Genomic DNA, 16,555 nt, shown 5'->3' with positions numbered 1-16,555 from the left:
TGTTTTTGTGTTTGAGTGTGTGTGTGTGTGTGTGTGTGTGTGTGTGTATATATGTTTCTGTCAGCATGCCTTTGTTTATTACAATCAGTGGTGAATGTATTCGGATGGTTGATTGAAATCTGCTCTTTTTGCCATAATGTCATAAAATTTTTATGTATCTCTCATGCAAAAGTGTTTAAGCGCCACAGGTATAGATTGCCAGCTGTTGAAGGTCTTGGTTTTTTTTTTTTTACTCATGTGAAAGTGTCAGTTGTTGTGGCGGCCAGATCGCATCCCCCACCCACCTATTTTCATCACACACTCCTTTACTGTCTGGTTTTGAACTTTGACAGATACAGCGCCTTTAGAATCTTTTCAACCCCCTTGACCTTTTCCACATGTTGTTGTGTTACAGCCTGATTTCAAATGGATTAAATTAGGTCTTGTATCACTGATCTACACACAATAACCCACAATATCAAAGCTGAATGAGACTTAAACGAAAATTAATTAAAAATGAAAAGCTTTAGGGTTAGGGTTACCTTTTTGCAGTGACACTCAAAAATGAGTTATTGTGCATCCAGATTCCTTTGAAGATGACTCCTGAGATATCTCTACAACTTGATAGGAATCCACCTATAGGCCAATTCAATTGATTGGTCAATGATTTAGAAAAGTCCCACAGATGACCACAGATAAAGTTTCACAGCAGAAACGTAGCATGAAGTCTAATGAACTGTCTGTAGAATTCAGAGACAGAATTCTGAGGAAGCGTAGATCTGAGGAAGGGTATGAAACAATTTCTAAAGTGTTTGGAGTTCACAAAAGCACAGTAGGCTCCATCATTAGGAAATACAAAAAATATGGAACTCCTCAGACTCTTTGTAGAGCTTGTCGTCCAAACTGAAGAACTGGTCGAGAAGTGACCAAGAACACAAGGATCACTCTGACAGAACTACACAAGTTCCTTGGTTGAGCTACTTACATGTCGAGATATTTCAGTATTTCTTAAATAAATCTTGAATCTAATCTTATCTTATCTTAAATTAATTTGCTAAAAAAATTTAGAAACATGTTAGGGTAAGGGTTAGGGTTTAATTTGGGCTGCAACACCAGAACATGTGGAAAAAGTCAAGGTGCTTGAATACTTTGAGAAGTTGCTGTATATTGGTTTATTCCGTGAGATGCTGTGAAAAGCCCAATGTTCAGTCTTTTACATCTCAGTGCATCTCAGTGGAATCTTGAGCCATACTTGATGTTTCATAGCACTTTGGGCAGAGTGTAGAATAAGTCAAAAAAGCCAAAAAATCATTACCCCACCACCACACCACCATACCTCATGCTCTCAGTAGTGGCGTTGCTGTTGGCTGATTTTCCAATGGAGTTTTCTATAAATTGAGCCATAGTCATGGGAAGGCAGTGGTTTTTGGCTGGTGCTCTTACGCCGGGCCTGAGGTAGACATCCAGCCTTTCATGTCTTCCACACTGTACCAAAGTAGTAGAGCAGAATTCATTTTACAGCTGAGATTCCATTGACATGTAAGACGCTACATTCTGGGCATGGGCAATATCTCAAAGGAGTTCGGTAATGTTTACGCTTTGAAGTGTTTATGTTTCATTTTTAGTTTCTAAATGGATTGGAAATTGATTGAATGACCTGTAGCCGATACGTCAAAATTCACCCAGATCGGCCCAGATTCTGATACTGGATATCAGATCGGTGCATCCCTATTTATAGGTTAATAGGTTATAGATTTAAGTCATAATTTACTTAAAATGTATTTCCACCACAGCAATACTTAGGCACACCTGAAATGGGGAGGACTGACTGTGCTAGCTGATATTTTGTCAAACATGTCTTAACCAAAAACACAGGAGTGGGCATTTGTCTCATCTACATGTTTTTTGATCATTTAACAATTTTGTGTTTACAGCAAATCAACCAATTTCACTCCTTTTACCGCTCACTGTATGTGCCTGTACTGCATTGTGCATGCTCCTGATGTATCTTTCTCTATTTTTCCTCTGTCCTGCTCTTTATACTCCTTGTATGTAAAAATGGATGTTGCTTGAATTTGAATCCCACTTGACAATGTGTGTTGACGTCAGGACTCAAATGCTGTACAGCTGGAAAACACGTGAGGTGTGCATCTGTTTCCATTTCGTCCAACTGGACTCACCAAAAAGTCTCAGGTGCTCAGGCAGGAAAGGGAAACTTAGCTTTGGCTCAGTGTCGTGTTCCTCCGAAAAATTATTATACCAAAGACAAGAAAATTACAGCAAGTGCTTGTTTAACATTCTTGGAGCACGGCGAGGAATGGCTGTTGGGGTTAGCGTGTTAATTTCTGGTGTGTGTATCTGTGTGTGTATATTTTGTGTGTGTGCGTGTTTACACTAAGTAGAACATTGTGTGACCATTTACCTCCGTAGAACTGTGTGAAACTGAGCCCTAGTACAGTAAACTGGAAGAGAACGGAGCGGAGCATCAGACCCTCTCCATGTTCTCCATTTGAAGCCAATAGTAGTTTTTGAGTAGTACTAGGTGTTGGATTAGTCGTTTTCTGATGCAGCGTGAGCTACGTTGCGTGTCCTTGTTTTGAGTGAGTCATTGCAAAAGCATGCGTATGGGCATGCACGCGTGCACATACACACACATAGACACACACACACATACACACACAGAGGCTGGAGTGGGCTTGTTACAGAACCTCAGACTTGCAGCTCTTGTCACCTGGGATTGGCACATGATGCTGTGTGTGTGCGTGCGTGTGTGTATGTGTGTGTATGTATGTGTGTGTTCTCTCTGCTACAGGCAGAACTGATGACTCTTCATGTGCCTCTCTACCTACGAGAGCAGCTCTGTTGCCTAGCAACACTGACCAAACAGCAGTAGCAAGGAGAAGAGTCAAGTACTCTCTCAAACCCCTCTTTTCTCTCTCTCTCTCTCTCTTTCTCTCTCCTCTCTGTATTTCTCTTTACCTTTCTCTAATCAATGCATACTGTTAGTCAATACGTACTCTAAGCCCATATTTTCACTAATATCCTATCCAAATATCACTGCTTACTCTTTGTGTGTGTGTGTGAGTGTGTGTGTCAGGGCAGGGTGACCCCGTTCTATCGTCTCCAGCAGCTGAGACTGGGGTGGGATCCTCCTCGCTCTGTTGCACGCCCCGCACAGCTGCACTTTGCCTAAACCAGCGCTGGGTTTCGATTATTTTTTTCTTTGATGACAGTAGCAGCAGTATCTGTCTTTGATGCTGAAATTTGATATCGGTCCTAAAACCTCCAATACCTATCTTTGTTGAATATGAGCACATTATAAATTGTATTTATTCTGGATGCCAACAGCTTTTCTAAATAGAAAAAATAAAGACACCTATAAAGTGTAATCAAATTTAAGTTTGCATTTTAAGAATCCATCATTTGGAAAAAAAAAAATCAGCACACTATGATGAGTATTGTCTTTTGAACCTCCAGCCCTACTGATTTCAATGGAAATGTCCATTTTTAATGAATAGACATGCTTTCGCAAGGCCTACATATGACTGTTTGTTTTGGCTTGCGCTGTTTATATGTGTGTTTGTTTATGTATGCCTGTGTGTGTCTTGTTTACTTGGCCCATTCAAATTTTCCCATCCCCTCTTGGGGTATTTTTCTGACCATATAGTCAAGAGCAGATGGGATTCCTCCTGATGGCAGCAACATCCTGCTTGTACACACAAGCACATGCACACACGCTACACCCTGTGTGTCATTGACCCACAGGGGAGGGGAGGAGGGCAGTGGGAATGAAGGGGAAGAGAGAGATGGATGATGGGATGAGAGGGAGAGGACAGGAGGCAATGGAGCGAGGAGTGGAGAAGAAGCTTCTGGTTTTCTGTATTTGTGATTCATCTTGTTCTCTCTTTGTTTCTCTGTGACACTGTGTGTACATTCTTAGGATTTCACTAGGGATAATGGATTATCGTTCTGGGCATTAGGCAGACCAAATGAAACAATCATGCTCCTCTACCCACCCTGTCTCTTACCAAAGCCCTATCCTCTTTCTCCCCCTCTCTCTCTCTCTCTTTCTCTCTCTCTCTCTCTCTCTCTCTCTCTCTCTCTCTCTCTCTCTCTCTCTCTCTCTCTCTCTCTCTCTCTCTTTCATTCTGCCTCCTTTCTTCTTGATCGGTCCCCCGCCTCCCCTCGTTACCACCTCCTCCCCCTCCCCAACCAGGTTAGTCTAGCCTATGCCTATGAGACCAAGGATGCGCTGTGCCTGGTGTTGACCATTATGAATGGCGGTGACCTGAAGTTCCATATCTACAACATGGGCAACTCTGGCTTTGACGAGCAGCGGGCCATCTTCTACGCTGCTGAGATCTGCTGCGGCCTGGAGGACCTTCACCGTGAGAGGATAGTCTACAGGTCAGGACACACGGGGAGAGAAGGGGCTGCATGTAAACAGGGAATTTGTCAACAATTATGACTAAGAGATACATTTTTCATGGCACTTTTGTTCCTTTTATACCCTTATGCTGCTTAATTTTGTCCCATTATTTGCTGATTTATATTGCCTCAAAAAATTGCCCATGCACATTAGGTCAGCAGCAAGCTTAGAGGCCTTAGGAATGTGCCAGGAGTATTTTGAGGGAGAATCTGGGTCATTGGGGGCTGATGAATGGGGTTTATATCCCAAGAACCACATTCTGATGCTGTTAGATAAGATGGCTGAGACAAAATATAATTGGCGTTCGACTGGCTAAATGTCCTGGCGTTTAACATGTTGTCCCATGTGACAAACTTCATTATGTCTTAAACAAACCACAAAAAATATGTCCAACTGTTTGACTCAGGTCTGGTCTATAGCTATGGTTTTATGGAGAGAGATATATTCCATAAGAGAGTGTTGGTGGGAGTGTAAGACTGGGATGAGTGCAAATAGCCAGTCCTGGATGATGAAGTGTGACTGGATTAATGGTGTACTGATTCAACCAAGGTGTAATGTACCTGTCATGCTAAATGGGGCCTTAGAGTTATACTAACATAAACAGTGATGTTCTCAGGAGACATGCATGCACACACATACGCACGGCCCACACACACACACACACACACACACACACACACACATATAAACACACACACACTGTTCTCTCAGCTCTAGAGTGTTGTAAGGAACGGCAAACACAGATCTGAGGTTGGCATTAGGCAGGTGTCCCAGATTTCAGTCATGGCTGAAATCATAGCTATTACAACTTTTTTCTCCCTGAAAGAATTGACACCATTCGGACAAAACAATAGCAAGTTGAGTGAATCAGAATGATACCATATAACATGTGCAGATAAAGCCATTTATTAATTATCCACAACAAGATTGTAGAAGCTAAAATGTAACATGAGTACAAAACACAGACAATGAAAGACAATATATGAAATGTCCAAAAATGTTAATGAAGTATATGAGTATTTATCCAGGTTTCTGTTGTTATATCCTTGCTCTTAAATAAGATAAGTTATGTTTTTGTACACACACAAGGTCAAAGCTACAAATGCCTAATGCAGTATGTGTCTTTATGTTTTTTTCCAGGGATTTGAAACCTGAAAACATCCTTCTGGATGATCGTGGTAAGTTCCACTTCTCTTTTCTTACTCTCCAAGTCTGAGCAGACAGACATGCTGGCACACTTCTAGACCAGTGAAGCATTTTTTTTTACATTTTATTTCCCACACTTCCTTTGATGTAGCCCGCGTGCCCACAGCCTTGGATGGGGGCTGAAAAAAATCCAAGGCTAGTGAAGACAGCTTCTAACTAGCCCACTTTATACTATGCAAGTAGAGCAGCAGAGTCACTCCCCATCTTCCATCGTGGGCTGAAAAGCCTCCTCCTCACATCAGTCTCCCTCCACTGACTCATACCCCCTCTCCCATATCTTCCTCCTCTACTCGCTGTAATATGGTCTTATCTTGAAGTAAAAGAGTCTCTTCCGCTTCTCTCCTTAGCCCTTACTTTCCTTTGCGCTTCTCTCCTACATGATCATTCTAGGAATATTGTCAGGACACTATGGCTCTGACCTTTGCACTCCTTAGTATTAGTTTCTGGTAATTTTGGTAATATAGGAACTGAAGCCACTGTTGCTGTGGATAAGAGCATCAGCTGAAAGTCTAAAATGTCGGACGTCAATGTTGTCAATGCTGGCAGGTTAGCATTAGCCTAATTGATGTATTAATCTATGGATCTTGTCCAGGACACATCCGGATCTCAGACCTGGGCCTGGCCGTTCAGATCCCTGATGGAGAGACGATACGAGGGAGAGTGGGCACTGTTGGATATATGGGTAAGAGATGGACACAGTTAAACATTAACATTAAAACCCTCCTCTACTCTCCTCCACTCCTTTTCTTTTCTCAAACCTTTCCTCCTTTCTCTCAACTTTCTACCCCTCTTTATGAACTCTTTGTCATCTCTCTACCTGTGTTTCTACTTCTGTCTCTCTCAGTTCCAGTGTCGATCCGGAATGGAAGCCCCTCTGTCAGGTTACCTGTCTGCCCTTTGAACTAACCTCCCTTTTCTCTCTCCCTCCTCCCCTCATCTCCTCTCCCCTCGCCTCCTTCAGCTCCCGAGGTGATCCAGAACGAGAGCTACACCTTCAGCCCAGACTGGTGGGGGCTGGGCTGCCTGGTCTTTGAGATGATCCAGGGCCAGTCGCCCTTCCGCAAGCGCAAGGAACGCGTCAAGCGGGAGGAGGTGGACAGACGAGTGCGCGAGGACCAGGAGGAGTACTCCGATAAGTTCTCCGAGGAGGCGAAGGACATCTGCAGACAGGTGAGGATGAAGAGACGGAGGTGAAAGGTGGTTGTGGAATGATTGGGAGGAGAAGGGAGGAAGAGGGGGGGAGAGATGAGGGGCATTTTGACAAATTCTTTGAGTCTGGTGGCAAGACAAAGACAGGGAGGGAGGTAGCTGGAAAAATGGTTGAAAACAGAGAACACACTGAAAGTTCAAACTATTTGTGTCTGTAGTGTGAAATTGTAGGCACTGAAATATAAAATTATATGTCTGCTGTGAATCTGTTTTTCCAGTGCACCTAAATGCACCATATCCCTAAACTAATGTAGTTTTTCAGAGGAGATCAAATGCATTTCATCTAGTTGGCCTGAAATATCTTCCACATTTCTTCCACAACCCCACTATTCTCTCCCTTCCCTCCTTCAGTATGCTCTCAGAGAGGGAAACACTGCTTTGGTTGGCTGCTTTTGGTTCCTGAGCAGTAGGGGGACGGGACGTTTATTTGTGTGACGCAATGGAACATTCTGACCCGAGGTTCAGCGGATTCAAAGACTCCCCAGGGAGAGGGAGAGCGGGGGCAGAAGGGAGAGAGAAGTAAGGTTTCGGCGAGAAATAGGAGAAAGATAATAAGGGGAGGGAGAGAAGAGAGAAGTCCCTGCCATGCCAGAGAGATGGCTATTGCCACAGCCCAAAAATAGACAAGCGATCTGAGCTGTCAAGAGCAGAAAGTGAGAGAGCGAGAGTCGGCTTTGACGCCTGGGGTAAATTGGGAAAGAGTTGTACGAGAACTAGAGAAACAGAGGGGAGCTAGAGAGGGGCTAGAGAGAGTGGGAGATGCAGAGATGTTATCGATATTGTCGGTTGTGCAAGCCATCACCATTTGGGTGACAACAGAGCCAGTCAGAGTGCCCACTGGTAACCAAACCACTAAACAGCACTCATCCACTTCACAAGCCTGCTGTAGGTGGTGTGGTGGTAGCATTATCCACAGGCTCTCATGGAGGCAGCAATGGTGCTCTCTTATTCTTACCATGCTGGTCCTGTGTTAACCCGTGCGTGTGTGAGAGCCTGTGTGTCTATATGATTTGTATCCGTCTTTATGGGATCATGTCAGATACGCATAGAGGATTACATGTGGATTGCATACATGTGTGTGTTTTGCATCCACTGAACTGAAAGGATTAGAGTAGTTATAAAACTGTCAGGAGTTATCCAACATCACATGAGCCCTCCCCCCATTTCCTACATGGTAACATACAATGTGTGTGAGATTTACTGAGAAACAGATAAAGAACCAGCAGGCTTAAACTGAGATGTTTTTGCTAACAAATTAGAAATATATCAAGTAATAATTTATGTCAAAACCATTCCTCTTTCTTCCGGACATAAGTGGAAAAAAGAGCCAAAGTTCCCTCTGTCACGGTGATTCATTCTGTTTTTTTGTCACTTCCTCTTGCTGTGTGTCAGCTGCTGGCCAAGGACCCTAAGGAGCGACTGGGGTGTCAGGGTCGCGGGGCCACAGAGGTTAAGCAGCACCCCATCTTCAGAAACATCAACTTCAAACGGCTGGAGGCCAACATGCTGGACCCCCCCTTCAGCCCCGATGTAAGAAGCATGCACTCACGCTCATGCGCACCACATACGAGCTCACTTCAAAGTCCATAGCCTGAAACCTTCGGCAAGCTGGAAATCAGCATACAGGAAATACCATTGTCACAAGTAAACAAACACTTCCAGTGTAAGCTAGTCATCATGGTAGCTAGTGGGGCTGGTGGTAGCCTAGAGGTTAGAGGAGCGGGCGCGTGACGGCAAGGTCGGCAGTTGAAATCCTAGACTGCCTGACAAAATGATAAACACCCTCCCCGTAAAATTTAAGTTGCAGTTCCCTGGTGTAAAGGATCAACCCGAATAACTCCGGTGGAGCTGTTCAACAGTAGAAGACTGTGGTTGTACTCTCAGGTGTGACTGTGTGTAACTGTGGAGTGTGATAAAGGCTGTTGGTAAAAAAAAAAAAAGGAAAAGTGCTCAGTCAACGCTCCCTGGATAAATAAATGTAAAATAAATAAATGATAAACAAAAACCTCTGTAAGCTCTCTGTGCGTGCTGCACTCATAGACCCCTGCCTGGACGACGATGCCATTCAGAGAGAGAATCGTTACATTTTTAGTGCCATAAATAGACAGAGCAGGGGAGAGAGATTGACCCGAGAGGTTAAATCAATAGTTGAAAGTAGATAGTGTTATCTACATTTCTATTTTGGGTTATTCAGGTCAGTAGGGCCATGCTGAGGAAAACAGAGCAGCAAAGGAGTGTGAAGATTTCCATGTTATTCAAATTACCGTCTGACATAAAGTGTTTCAGGTTTCGTATTCCCATTTTATCCTAATAATTACACTTTTCACTGTTTCTCTCGCTCTCTTCCTTCCCTTCTTCTCCCCTTCTTCCCCTCCCATCTTCTCTCTTTCTCATCCTTCCTCCATCTCTCTCTCTCTCTCTCTCTCTCAGCCACGGGCGGTGTATTGTAAAGACGTCCTGGACATCGAGCAGTTCTCCACTGTCAAAGGCGTGAACCTTGACCCCACTGACGACGACTTCTACCACAAATTTGTCACAGGCAGTGTCTCCATCCCCTGGCAGAACGAGGTACTGCAGGCTCATGGGGGGACTGAGATGATGTCATCTTTTTAGTCCAGCAGTAGAACGATAGTGTAGAACAGCATTGGCGAGATATGTGTACCTGTGGAAATGAAGTATACTGTCCTCGCAGATTCATAAAGAAAGATGAATGGGTGTTAATGCTGTTAACTGTGAATGGTATCAAGCCAGATAACTCGGCCTCTCTCTCTCTCTCTCTCTCTCTCTCTCTCTCTCTCTCTCTCTCTCTCTCTCTCTCTCTCTCTCTCTCTCTCTCTCTCTCTCTGTCTCTGTCTCTGTCTCTCTCTCTGTGTGTATAGATGATTGAGATGGAGTGCTTCAAAGAAATCAACGTCTACGAGACTGACGGGACACTGTGCCCGGACCTGGACGTGAACCGGCCTAACCCTCCACCAAAGAGAGGCTTCTTCTACCGCCTCTTCAGAAGAGAGGCAAGTGCTAGCGCTCCGGCAACTGTCCGAGGGGGTGGGGGCTAAGGTACTTCTTCTCTTCCTTCCTTCCTCCCTTTTTTTTTTTCTAGGCCTTGTCCAATCCAAATTCAACTCCCTTAAGGCCATTATACTCCTGAACCAAATGTGAACTTGTGGAGATCTTGTGAGGGAGCAAAAGAATATGTAATTTCCAGTTATGTCTTTCCAAGTACAAAGAGGGTTTGGGTTGGTTTAGAACAAGGCCCATCTTTCTCTTTTTCTCCTGGGTTTAGAGTTCCCATCCCTTGTTAATCCCTTTGCAGTATTCTTCCCTGTACTTGTTCTCATGGTCACTTTGTGCCAGAGGGTCAAACAAACAAGAGGAATTTCTTTGAGAGAAGAGGGGTTGGAGGGTGGTGGGCTGCGGTTGAGGGAAAACTTGATATCAAGCTTTGCCCTTTTGTCTTTTAGGCTTGAATAAGTCAAAGTATTGCAGAATGTTTGTCAGTGTCAATTTACATACCTCTGCCCTCCATTAACCGCTGCTCAACTAACAGGTTATTTCCCCTATCTTGGGTTTACAGCTGCTAACAAGCGATCCTGACGTTATCTATACTTTTCTTGAACTGTGTGTGTTAACATTATCTTTCTCACCGATTCCAAGTCAGCTGGTAAGTGCTGACAGAAACTGTGTTTGAGTGACGGACTCCAGCCTGAGCACTATAGCAATGTGTGTGTCTCTGGCTGAGCCAAACCTTTTGTTAGAGGAGGAGAAATCATCCTAAATTGTATTAAAGTACCATTATCCGTTTTGGCGAACAACTGATCGTCGGTTGTTGAGCGGAGAAAGTTGCTAATATCAGTAATATGACCTCACCTTTGGCTCTTCCTAGGTCTGTTTTAAGAGCGGTTACAGTGACGACGAGAACGAAGAGCCCTCGCGACTTTAAACCACTCCCTCCTCCTGCCTCCTCCCCCCCGCCGCCGACCTTCACCACCAACTCCACCCGAGCGCAAATCTTAGGAACTCAGTGAATGTTGACCTGTATTTATGAGCTGTATTAAAAGTGTATTATAATTAAAGAAAAAAGTATGAGTTTAAAGATTTTGTACATTTGTACTTGAATTTATGTCTAGATGTATATTTTCACTAAAGGTTGTATTGTACAAAAAGCCATAAAAGTACCACTTGAATGCATACATAACATTTTTATTTCCTTTTTCTTTTGGAATGAGTATGGAAAATGTGTATTGAGGAGTTTTTTTAAGAAGCACAGTACCAGTAGTCTTTTTATTTTTCTCAATGTAGCATAAGGCCTTTGTTTTATATGTGCTGTATGTTTGTTGTTATTGATTTGGCCAATGTGACGTGTTGTTAGCACATCAAGTCCACCCAGTCCCAAACTAACCTCTGCACCCCAAGGCTCAAGTAGATCTGAATGAAACGCATGGATCCAAATTATATGGAGAAAAAAAATAATATCCAATCTAACATTGCCGTGTTGATGCCATGCTGCTTAAACCTATCCATTTGTTTCCCAGATCTACACCTGCTGCTTAGATTGAAGGATACAAGTGGTTGGTTAGGAACTCTGCACCATAATAATCCCTGTCCCTCCCTCAGCCCCATTAGACAGGTTGGATTGGACTGGTATGTACAGTATGGATGGTATTGGTGTTGGGCTGCTATGTGTACTGACTGGCATAAGCAAACACCTTCTAGGTGCCTGTATCGACTCGATTCTAACAGAGATGGCATGAACTTATTTCTGACAATCTCTAAGTTAACATGCGCAACATATACAGTAACCTTAAAATACAAAACCGGTTAAACGTTTTGTAAGCCCTTTTCATGATACAAGGCTTGATAATTATCATTCCTGGACCCCCCACAAGTCTTTCATACGCTGCAAAAGAATCCATTTTAGATGCCTGACAGTGCATCCTTTGGGAGCACAGTTGTTAAGTAAATGTCTGTTACAATATTCACTCAGCTGGAACATTTGTTGTGGATTCATTTTCACTCCCAGTTCCTTTTGGTCAAATTCTCTTTTGTTGTACTACCTGGCTATGCTTTGCTTTCCCAACTTGTCCAGTTTTTGCAAACCTGTTCCATGTGCAGTACAGAAAACCTTTCCTCTGAAATGTCTAGTAATTTCCGATCCATGTTGTAGATGAGCAGAAAGCTAGGGACTGGTACTGGCTGTGAACATGGGTTAGATGATGTGGAGGAGGAGGAGGAGGATGACGATGAAGGAACCATATCAGAGATCTGACCTGCAGTTGACACTGGCTTCATCTAGATAACAAATTGCTGTCACATCAAAGTAGCTTCCATTGATTCAACTGTCAGCAGCTATTAGCCTTGGCACTGAGATTTGGCTTCTTTATCTTAGTGCTGTTTGCCTGTTGATCATAGATAGCACGATGCCTGTCGCCCAGATACTCTGCTAGTAGACCCCCAATTATATCCAGTGGCTTTAGCTGTGTTTATACTAGAGAAAAATCAAATCTATTAAAGACAGTAACTCCTGCCATTAACTAGTCCATTGAAATCCTGTATGTAGCTCTCTCATAGGAATGACTTGAGACAGTTGCTCGTACATGTGTGGACAGGGAGCGATAGGGGAATAAGGAATCGACTCCTGCCTATATGATAACTGTCATCTATGTACAGGAAAACTCTACAACTTGCAGAACCACAATTAATTTTTGTGCATTTTTTTTTTTTAACATACAGAGGGAGTTTTGTACTTCCAGGTTAGCAAATCAGTTGATTTTCTGTAAGTTTCCTAAACATGGATCATGTCAGGATTAATTATGTTCAGTATATGTGTTTGTCTTCACTGGCATTTCTGAAGCATTTTAAGTGATTTTTGCTTTTGAATTTTCCTGTCGAGACAGTCGTCGTTTACTCCCCACCCCCCTGTTTTAATGCTGTGAATACCCAATCTGGACATGTTGGCTTTGTGTGTGTATATTATACTGTATCCATATACAGCTATCGTTATTATCCATCAGCATATTGAAGTACATTTGATGTGCTATCCAAATTAGCCACACCCTTGTGATGTCATCAATTAGAGTTCAGTTGCCTAAAAGGGTTAATTACATTTGATTCAACAGATTTTTCTGCATCACAGTGAACAAAGAAAACAAGAGATGTCTACATTTGACCGTACAATAGTTCAATGTTGTGTAGGCACTTGGATTTCACTTTAAGAAATCAACAGTTAATACCCACATTCGTTTGAAATGGTACAGCTATAGAGCCCCAAATTCCCTAATTAATTTCAAGAGTTGGCTTGGCTTTTTCTGAAAACTTTGTCCCCTGCAGCACATTCCATTTCAGATCAGGATTATCATACATGCATCTGGCTCCTGTTGCTGGCTTGTTGTCACTTGAGTTTCTGAGTGTCTTGTTATTTTTTTATTTTTTTGTTGTTGCTCTCAGGCACATTTTGAAGCCGATTTCTCTTGCAGATGTAGATTTTAGCCTTTTAGCTCTTAGCCTCAAAAACCTTGTAAATGATGTATTTCTAACATGTAACTAAGCTCTAACACACACACATGCACACACACACACACAGGGAAACTGTGTTTGCCATCCATATAGCAGTAAAGAAATGATGTTTAGTTTCATTGCACTATGGTGTGTTCTGACAATGACTATAGGAAGTGTCTTTAACTTTTTTGCCAATGATACCAAAAGCAACATTAAATAAATCAAGTTTTTTGTTTATATCTGAAGAACTTACCGAAGAAAGACTGACAGCCTTTATTGTATGTGCCAATTACCAAGTTTTAAGTTCTGACGTCCCGCCTTTTTCAGCCTCTATCCTTCCATCCATTCTGAGAGAATTCCTACACTTAAAGGAACTTTAAACAGCTCAACAGTTTTGAATGTCCGCACTAAGTGCATTGTAATGCCTGTTTTAAAAAAATGAAAATACATATGTTTTATTACTCAAGCATGTATCGGTTTGTAATACTTCAGGTTCCTTGTATATGTAAATGATGACCTTCTAGTGCCAACATATCACACTGGTATCTGAGGACAACTTTATAAATGGCAAGGTGACCGGCTGAGTTGGCCCTGTTTGAATACATGACAAGTGTTCCTCCTCTCCCGCCTTCCTCTAATTAGTGATGGTGTGTCTCAAAAACTGGGATGACGTTTAGAAGAGAGAGATCCTCACTTCCTTGACTCTATATCGCTGAGTCTATCTACTTTTGAAATGACACCAATATATGCCTGGAGGTCCTCCAGTGTTTCACATTCATCTGTCCAGACATGCCAGATCAGTGATATGTATCAAGGAAGGGAAGAACAACAGTTGCATTCTTGGTATTCAAACAGGGCCTTGGACTTCTTGATTTTCTTCTTTTTTGTATTTGTACAGTCATGTCGTTCAACCACTGCAGTCATTGTAATTCTTGTACAAGTTGTATCACTGGTTGTTGTACCATATCTGACATTTGTAATTATGAAATAATACACTGCCGTTTGTATAAAAAAGTGACTGGTGTCCTGACTTATTGGTGTCTCATCTTATTTTGTTTTTTGTTTGTTGTGAATAAACATAGTTTATTAGATTAGAGAAGATTAAAAAATGAGTACTATCACGGTGTAAGACCTGTTTTGGGTCCAAACCACAATAAATAACTGCACTGCAGGTATTGTGCTGCAGATGGGGTTGTATAAGGCCCTCAGTAGTTCCTTCCCCACTGAAGTTTATTGCCCCAGTGGTAGAACTAAGTAGGGAATGCACTAGTGCTGAAAGGTGTTGCAACACAGTATTGTATTAGATGTTTCTCTTTCCTTTTTCCTCTCTCTCCCATTCACTCTCTCCCCATCCCTCCCTCTATGTATGAAATGGCTGGAATAGAATTTATCATATGAGTGTAGGTGAGAGTGTCAGACAGAGTACAAGTAGTGTCAAGTTATATTTTCATGCACATGGTCTTCCTCCCTGATCTGATTCACATGAAGCTCGCACATGTGGGCTTCACACTCTCACACCTGCACTCATCTCGACTTCCTGAGCGTGTTACGGAAAAGCCACAGGTACAATGCCGATGTTATACTAATCTGATATTACGGTCTGCACGGGATTTCTGCGGTCCCGTGACTAACGGCAACAAAACACTACTCTACCACCCATTGGTCCTTTTCACAGTCTATCAGCAAAAAGTCGCAGTCTGATTGGCCGCAGGTGTTGGATACCCCCCTACTCTCTGTCAAGCTGTCACATCTCCCACTTCCTTGTGAGATTTGTCGGGGTAACGTAACGCTACATCAAAGATGGCTTTTTATCACCCATCATCCTATTCATTTACGGATAATATTGCGAAGGAATAAGAGGTATCTTGCACAGAAGAGAAGGCGGAGAGGTGGTAGTAGTTGTCGCGAGCAGTGTTAGCACTCTCGCCGCGCTACGCACCGCTTGCTTCCCCGTGTGCTATTTTGTCCCCACTGTGCTAGCTTGCTGAAATTGTAAATATTAGCTAGCTAAGCTAGCTTGGTAAGTGCTGGTTGCTAAAATGGCCACCATGGAGAAACTGATGAAGGCCTTTGAGTCTCTCAAGTCATTCCAGCAACAACAGGGACCACCAACAGCCGAGGAGCTTGTCCAGAGACAGTAAGTGCATTTTGTGTTAACGGTGGATGGAGAGCAAACTAACAGTCCTCGGGCTAGGCAAGCAGCTTAGCGCGTTAGCCATTGCCACTCCAGTAACGTTGAGGTTTACTAGCTAGCTTGAAGCTAAGCTAAGATGCAAGCTAGCAACGATAGTCGATACTGCTAATCACAGTTTATCTGCTATTGAAGGTACACTTGTTGCCAGGCAATTCGCCAGTATCTTAAATGTCGATTCTCTAATGTTGCAGATTTTTAGAAACTGCCCAGCTAACACAGATCATGTCAGTTAACTAAAGCCTACGCACCTGTCAAAGGGGCTAACATACACAACCCCCAATTAAAAGGCTTAATGTCTGGCTGCTGCCTTGAACTCGGAACAACAAGGCTATTTTGGGAGCCATGATGGGTGTTTCAGCATTTGCTAACTTTGCAGTGGTTTGGTTTGCAAACATGGGTACATCTTGAGACAGATTTCACCAGTGGACCAGGTGCATAAAGATGGTAGCCTCCTGGGCTGACGTCATTTACGCCTCTACATCCCATTCACTACTGTCCTATTCCATGGAGCAAGAAGTGCTCCGTCCTTTTTTGTCTGAAGAGAATATGTTGACATTTTGCATAGTGGTGGTTGTAGTAGTGCTGCGAAAGTTCAAACCAGGAGGTCGCCATCTTTATGTTCATGGTTATTTATGTAGACGCATGTAACATTGCTAGTTTGGATTCCTTGAATCGGCTGCACACCAAGTATTGAGCATCCTACTCTACATTCTGTACAGTGTTAACCTAGATGGCTGTGCAGAGTAGTTGGAAATGAACTTGTGGCATCATTTGCAAAGTGAGCATTGCTAATGATGAAAATGATTAGGCTACTGGAATACAGCATCTGCTGTGACGATGTTATGATGCCGTTAGCCCCTTCCTATGATTTTTCATGTTCTATGTCTCTTTCTGTCTCCATCTCAGCTATCTTAGAAAATTTGTCTTCACTTTACCAAAGATTCTATTCCACAGAATGTGACAGGGTTTATGCAGGTCTTATGTCTAGAGGTTATAAGGTTCCCCTTCAGGGTTTTGACACTTTTCAAGACTTGACCTTGAAT

General features: G+C 42.9%; 2 protein-coding genes across 4 annotated transcripts in view; both read left to right on the top strand.

Annotated features, from left to right (window-relative positions):
- Window positions 1–14,336, top strand: part of grk4 (G protein-coupled receptor kinase 4) — a 45,680-nt gene extending 31,344 nt beyond the window's left edge. Inside the window, exons 9-16 of one of the 2 annotated variants that reach the window (XM_071529576.1) lie at window positions 4,196–4,386; window positions 5,549–5,586; window positions 6,207–6,296; window positions 6,576–6,784; window positions 8,216–8,353; window positions 9,254–9,391; window positions 9,703–9,834; window positions 10,707–14,336. In XM_071529576.1, coding sequence (XP_071385677.1) covers window positions 4,196–4,386; window positions 5,549–5,586; window positions 6,207–6,296; window positions 6,576–6,784; window positions 8,216–8,353; window positions 9,254–9,391; window positions 9,703–9,834; window positions 10,707–10,763 — 993 coding nt within the window. In that variant the 3' untranslated portion in view covers window positions 10,764–14,336. Of the gene's footprint in view, window positions 1–4,195; window positions 4,387–5,548; window positions 5,587–6,206; window positions 6,297–6,575; window positions 6,785–8,215; window positions 8,354–9,253; window positions 9,392–9,702; window positions 9,881–10,706 lie in introns of both variants that reach the window. The other variant, XM_071529586.1, reaches the window with a different exon arrangement.
- Window positions 14,337–15,091: 755 nt separating this feature from the next.
- htt (huntingtin) overlaps window positions 15,092–16,555 on the top strand; it is a 39,867-nt gene continuing 38,403 nt past the window's right edge. For both annotated transcript variants that reach the window (XM_071529625.1, XM_071529618.1), the window contains exon 1: window positions 15,092–15,455. In XM_071529625.1, the coding sequence (XP_071385726.1) occupies window positions 15,358–15,455 (98 nt within the window). In that variant the 5' untranslated portion in view covers window positions 15,092–15,357. The remainder of the gene's footprint in view (window positions 15,456–16,555) is intronic.

Source organism: Centroberyx affinis, unplaced genomic scaffold (assembly GCF_046629955.1).
Source record: "Centroberyx affinis isolate AG114_WGS23_722 - 3 ecotype Tasmania unplaced genomic scaffold, CSIRO-AGI_Caff_v1 ptg000127l_1, whole genome shotgun sequence".
NCBI lineage: Eukaryota > Metazoa > Chordata > Actinopteri > Beryciformes > Berycidae > Centroberyx > Centroberyx affinis.
The sequence above is the reverse complement of the archived record's forward strand: the minus strand, read 5'-3'. Positions and strand labels throughout refer to the sequence as shown.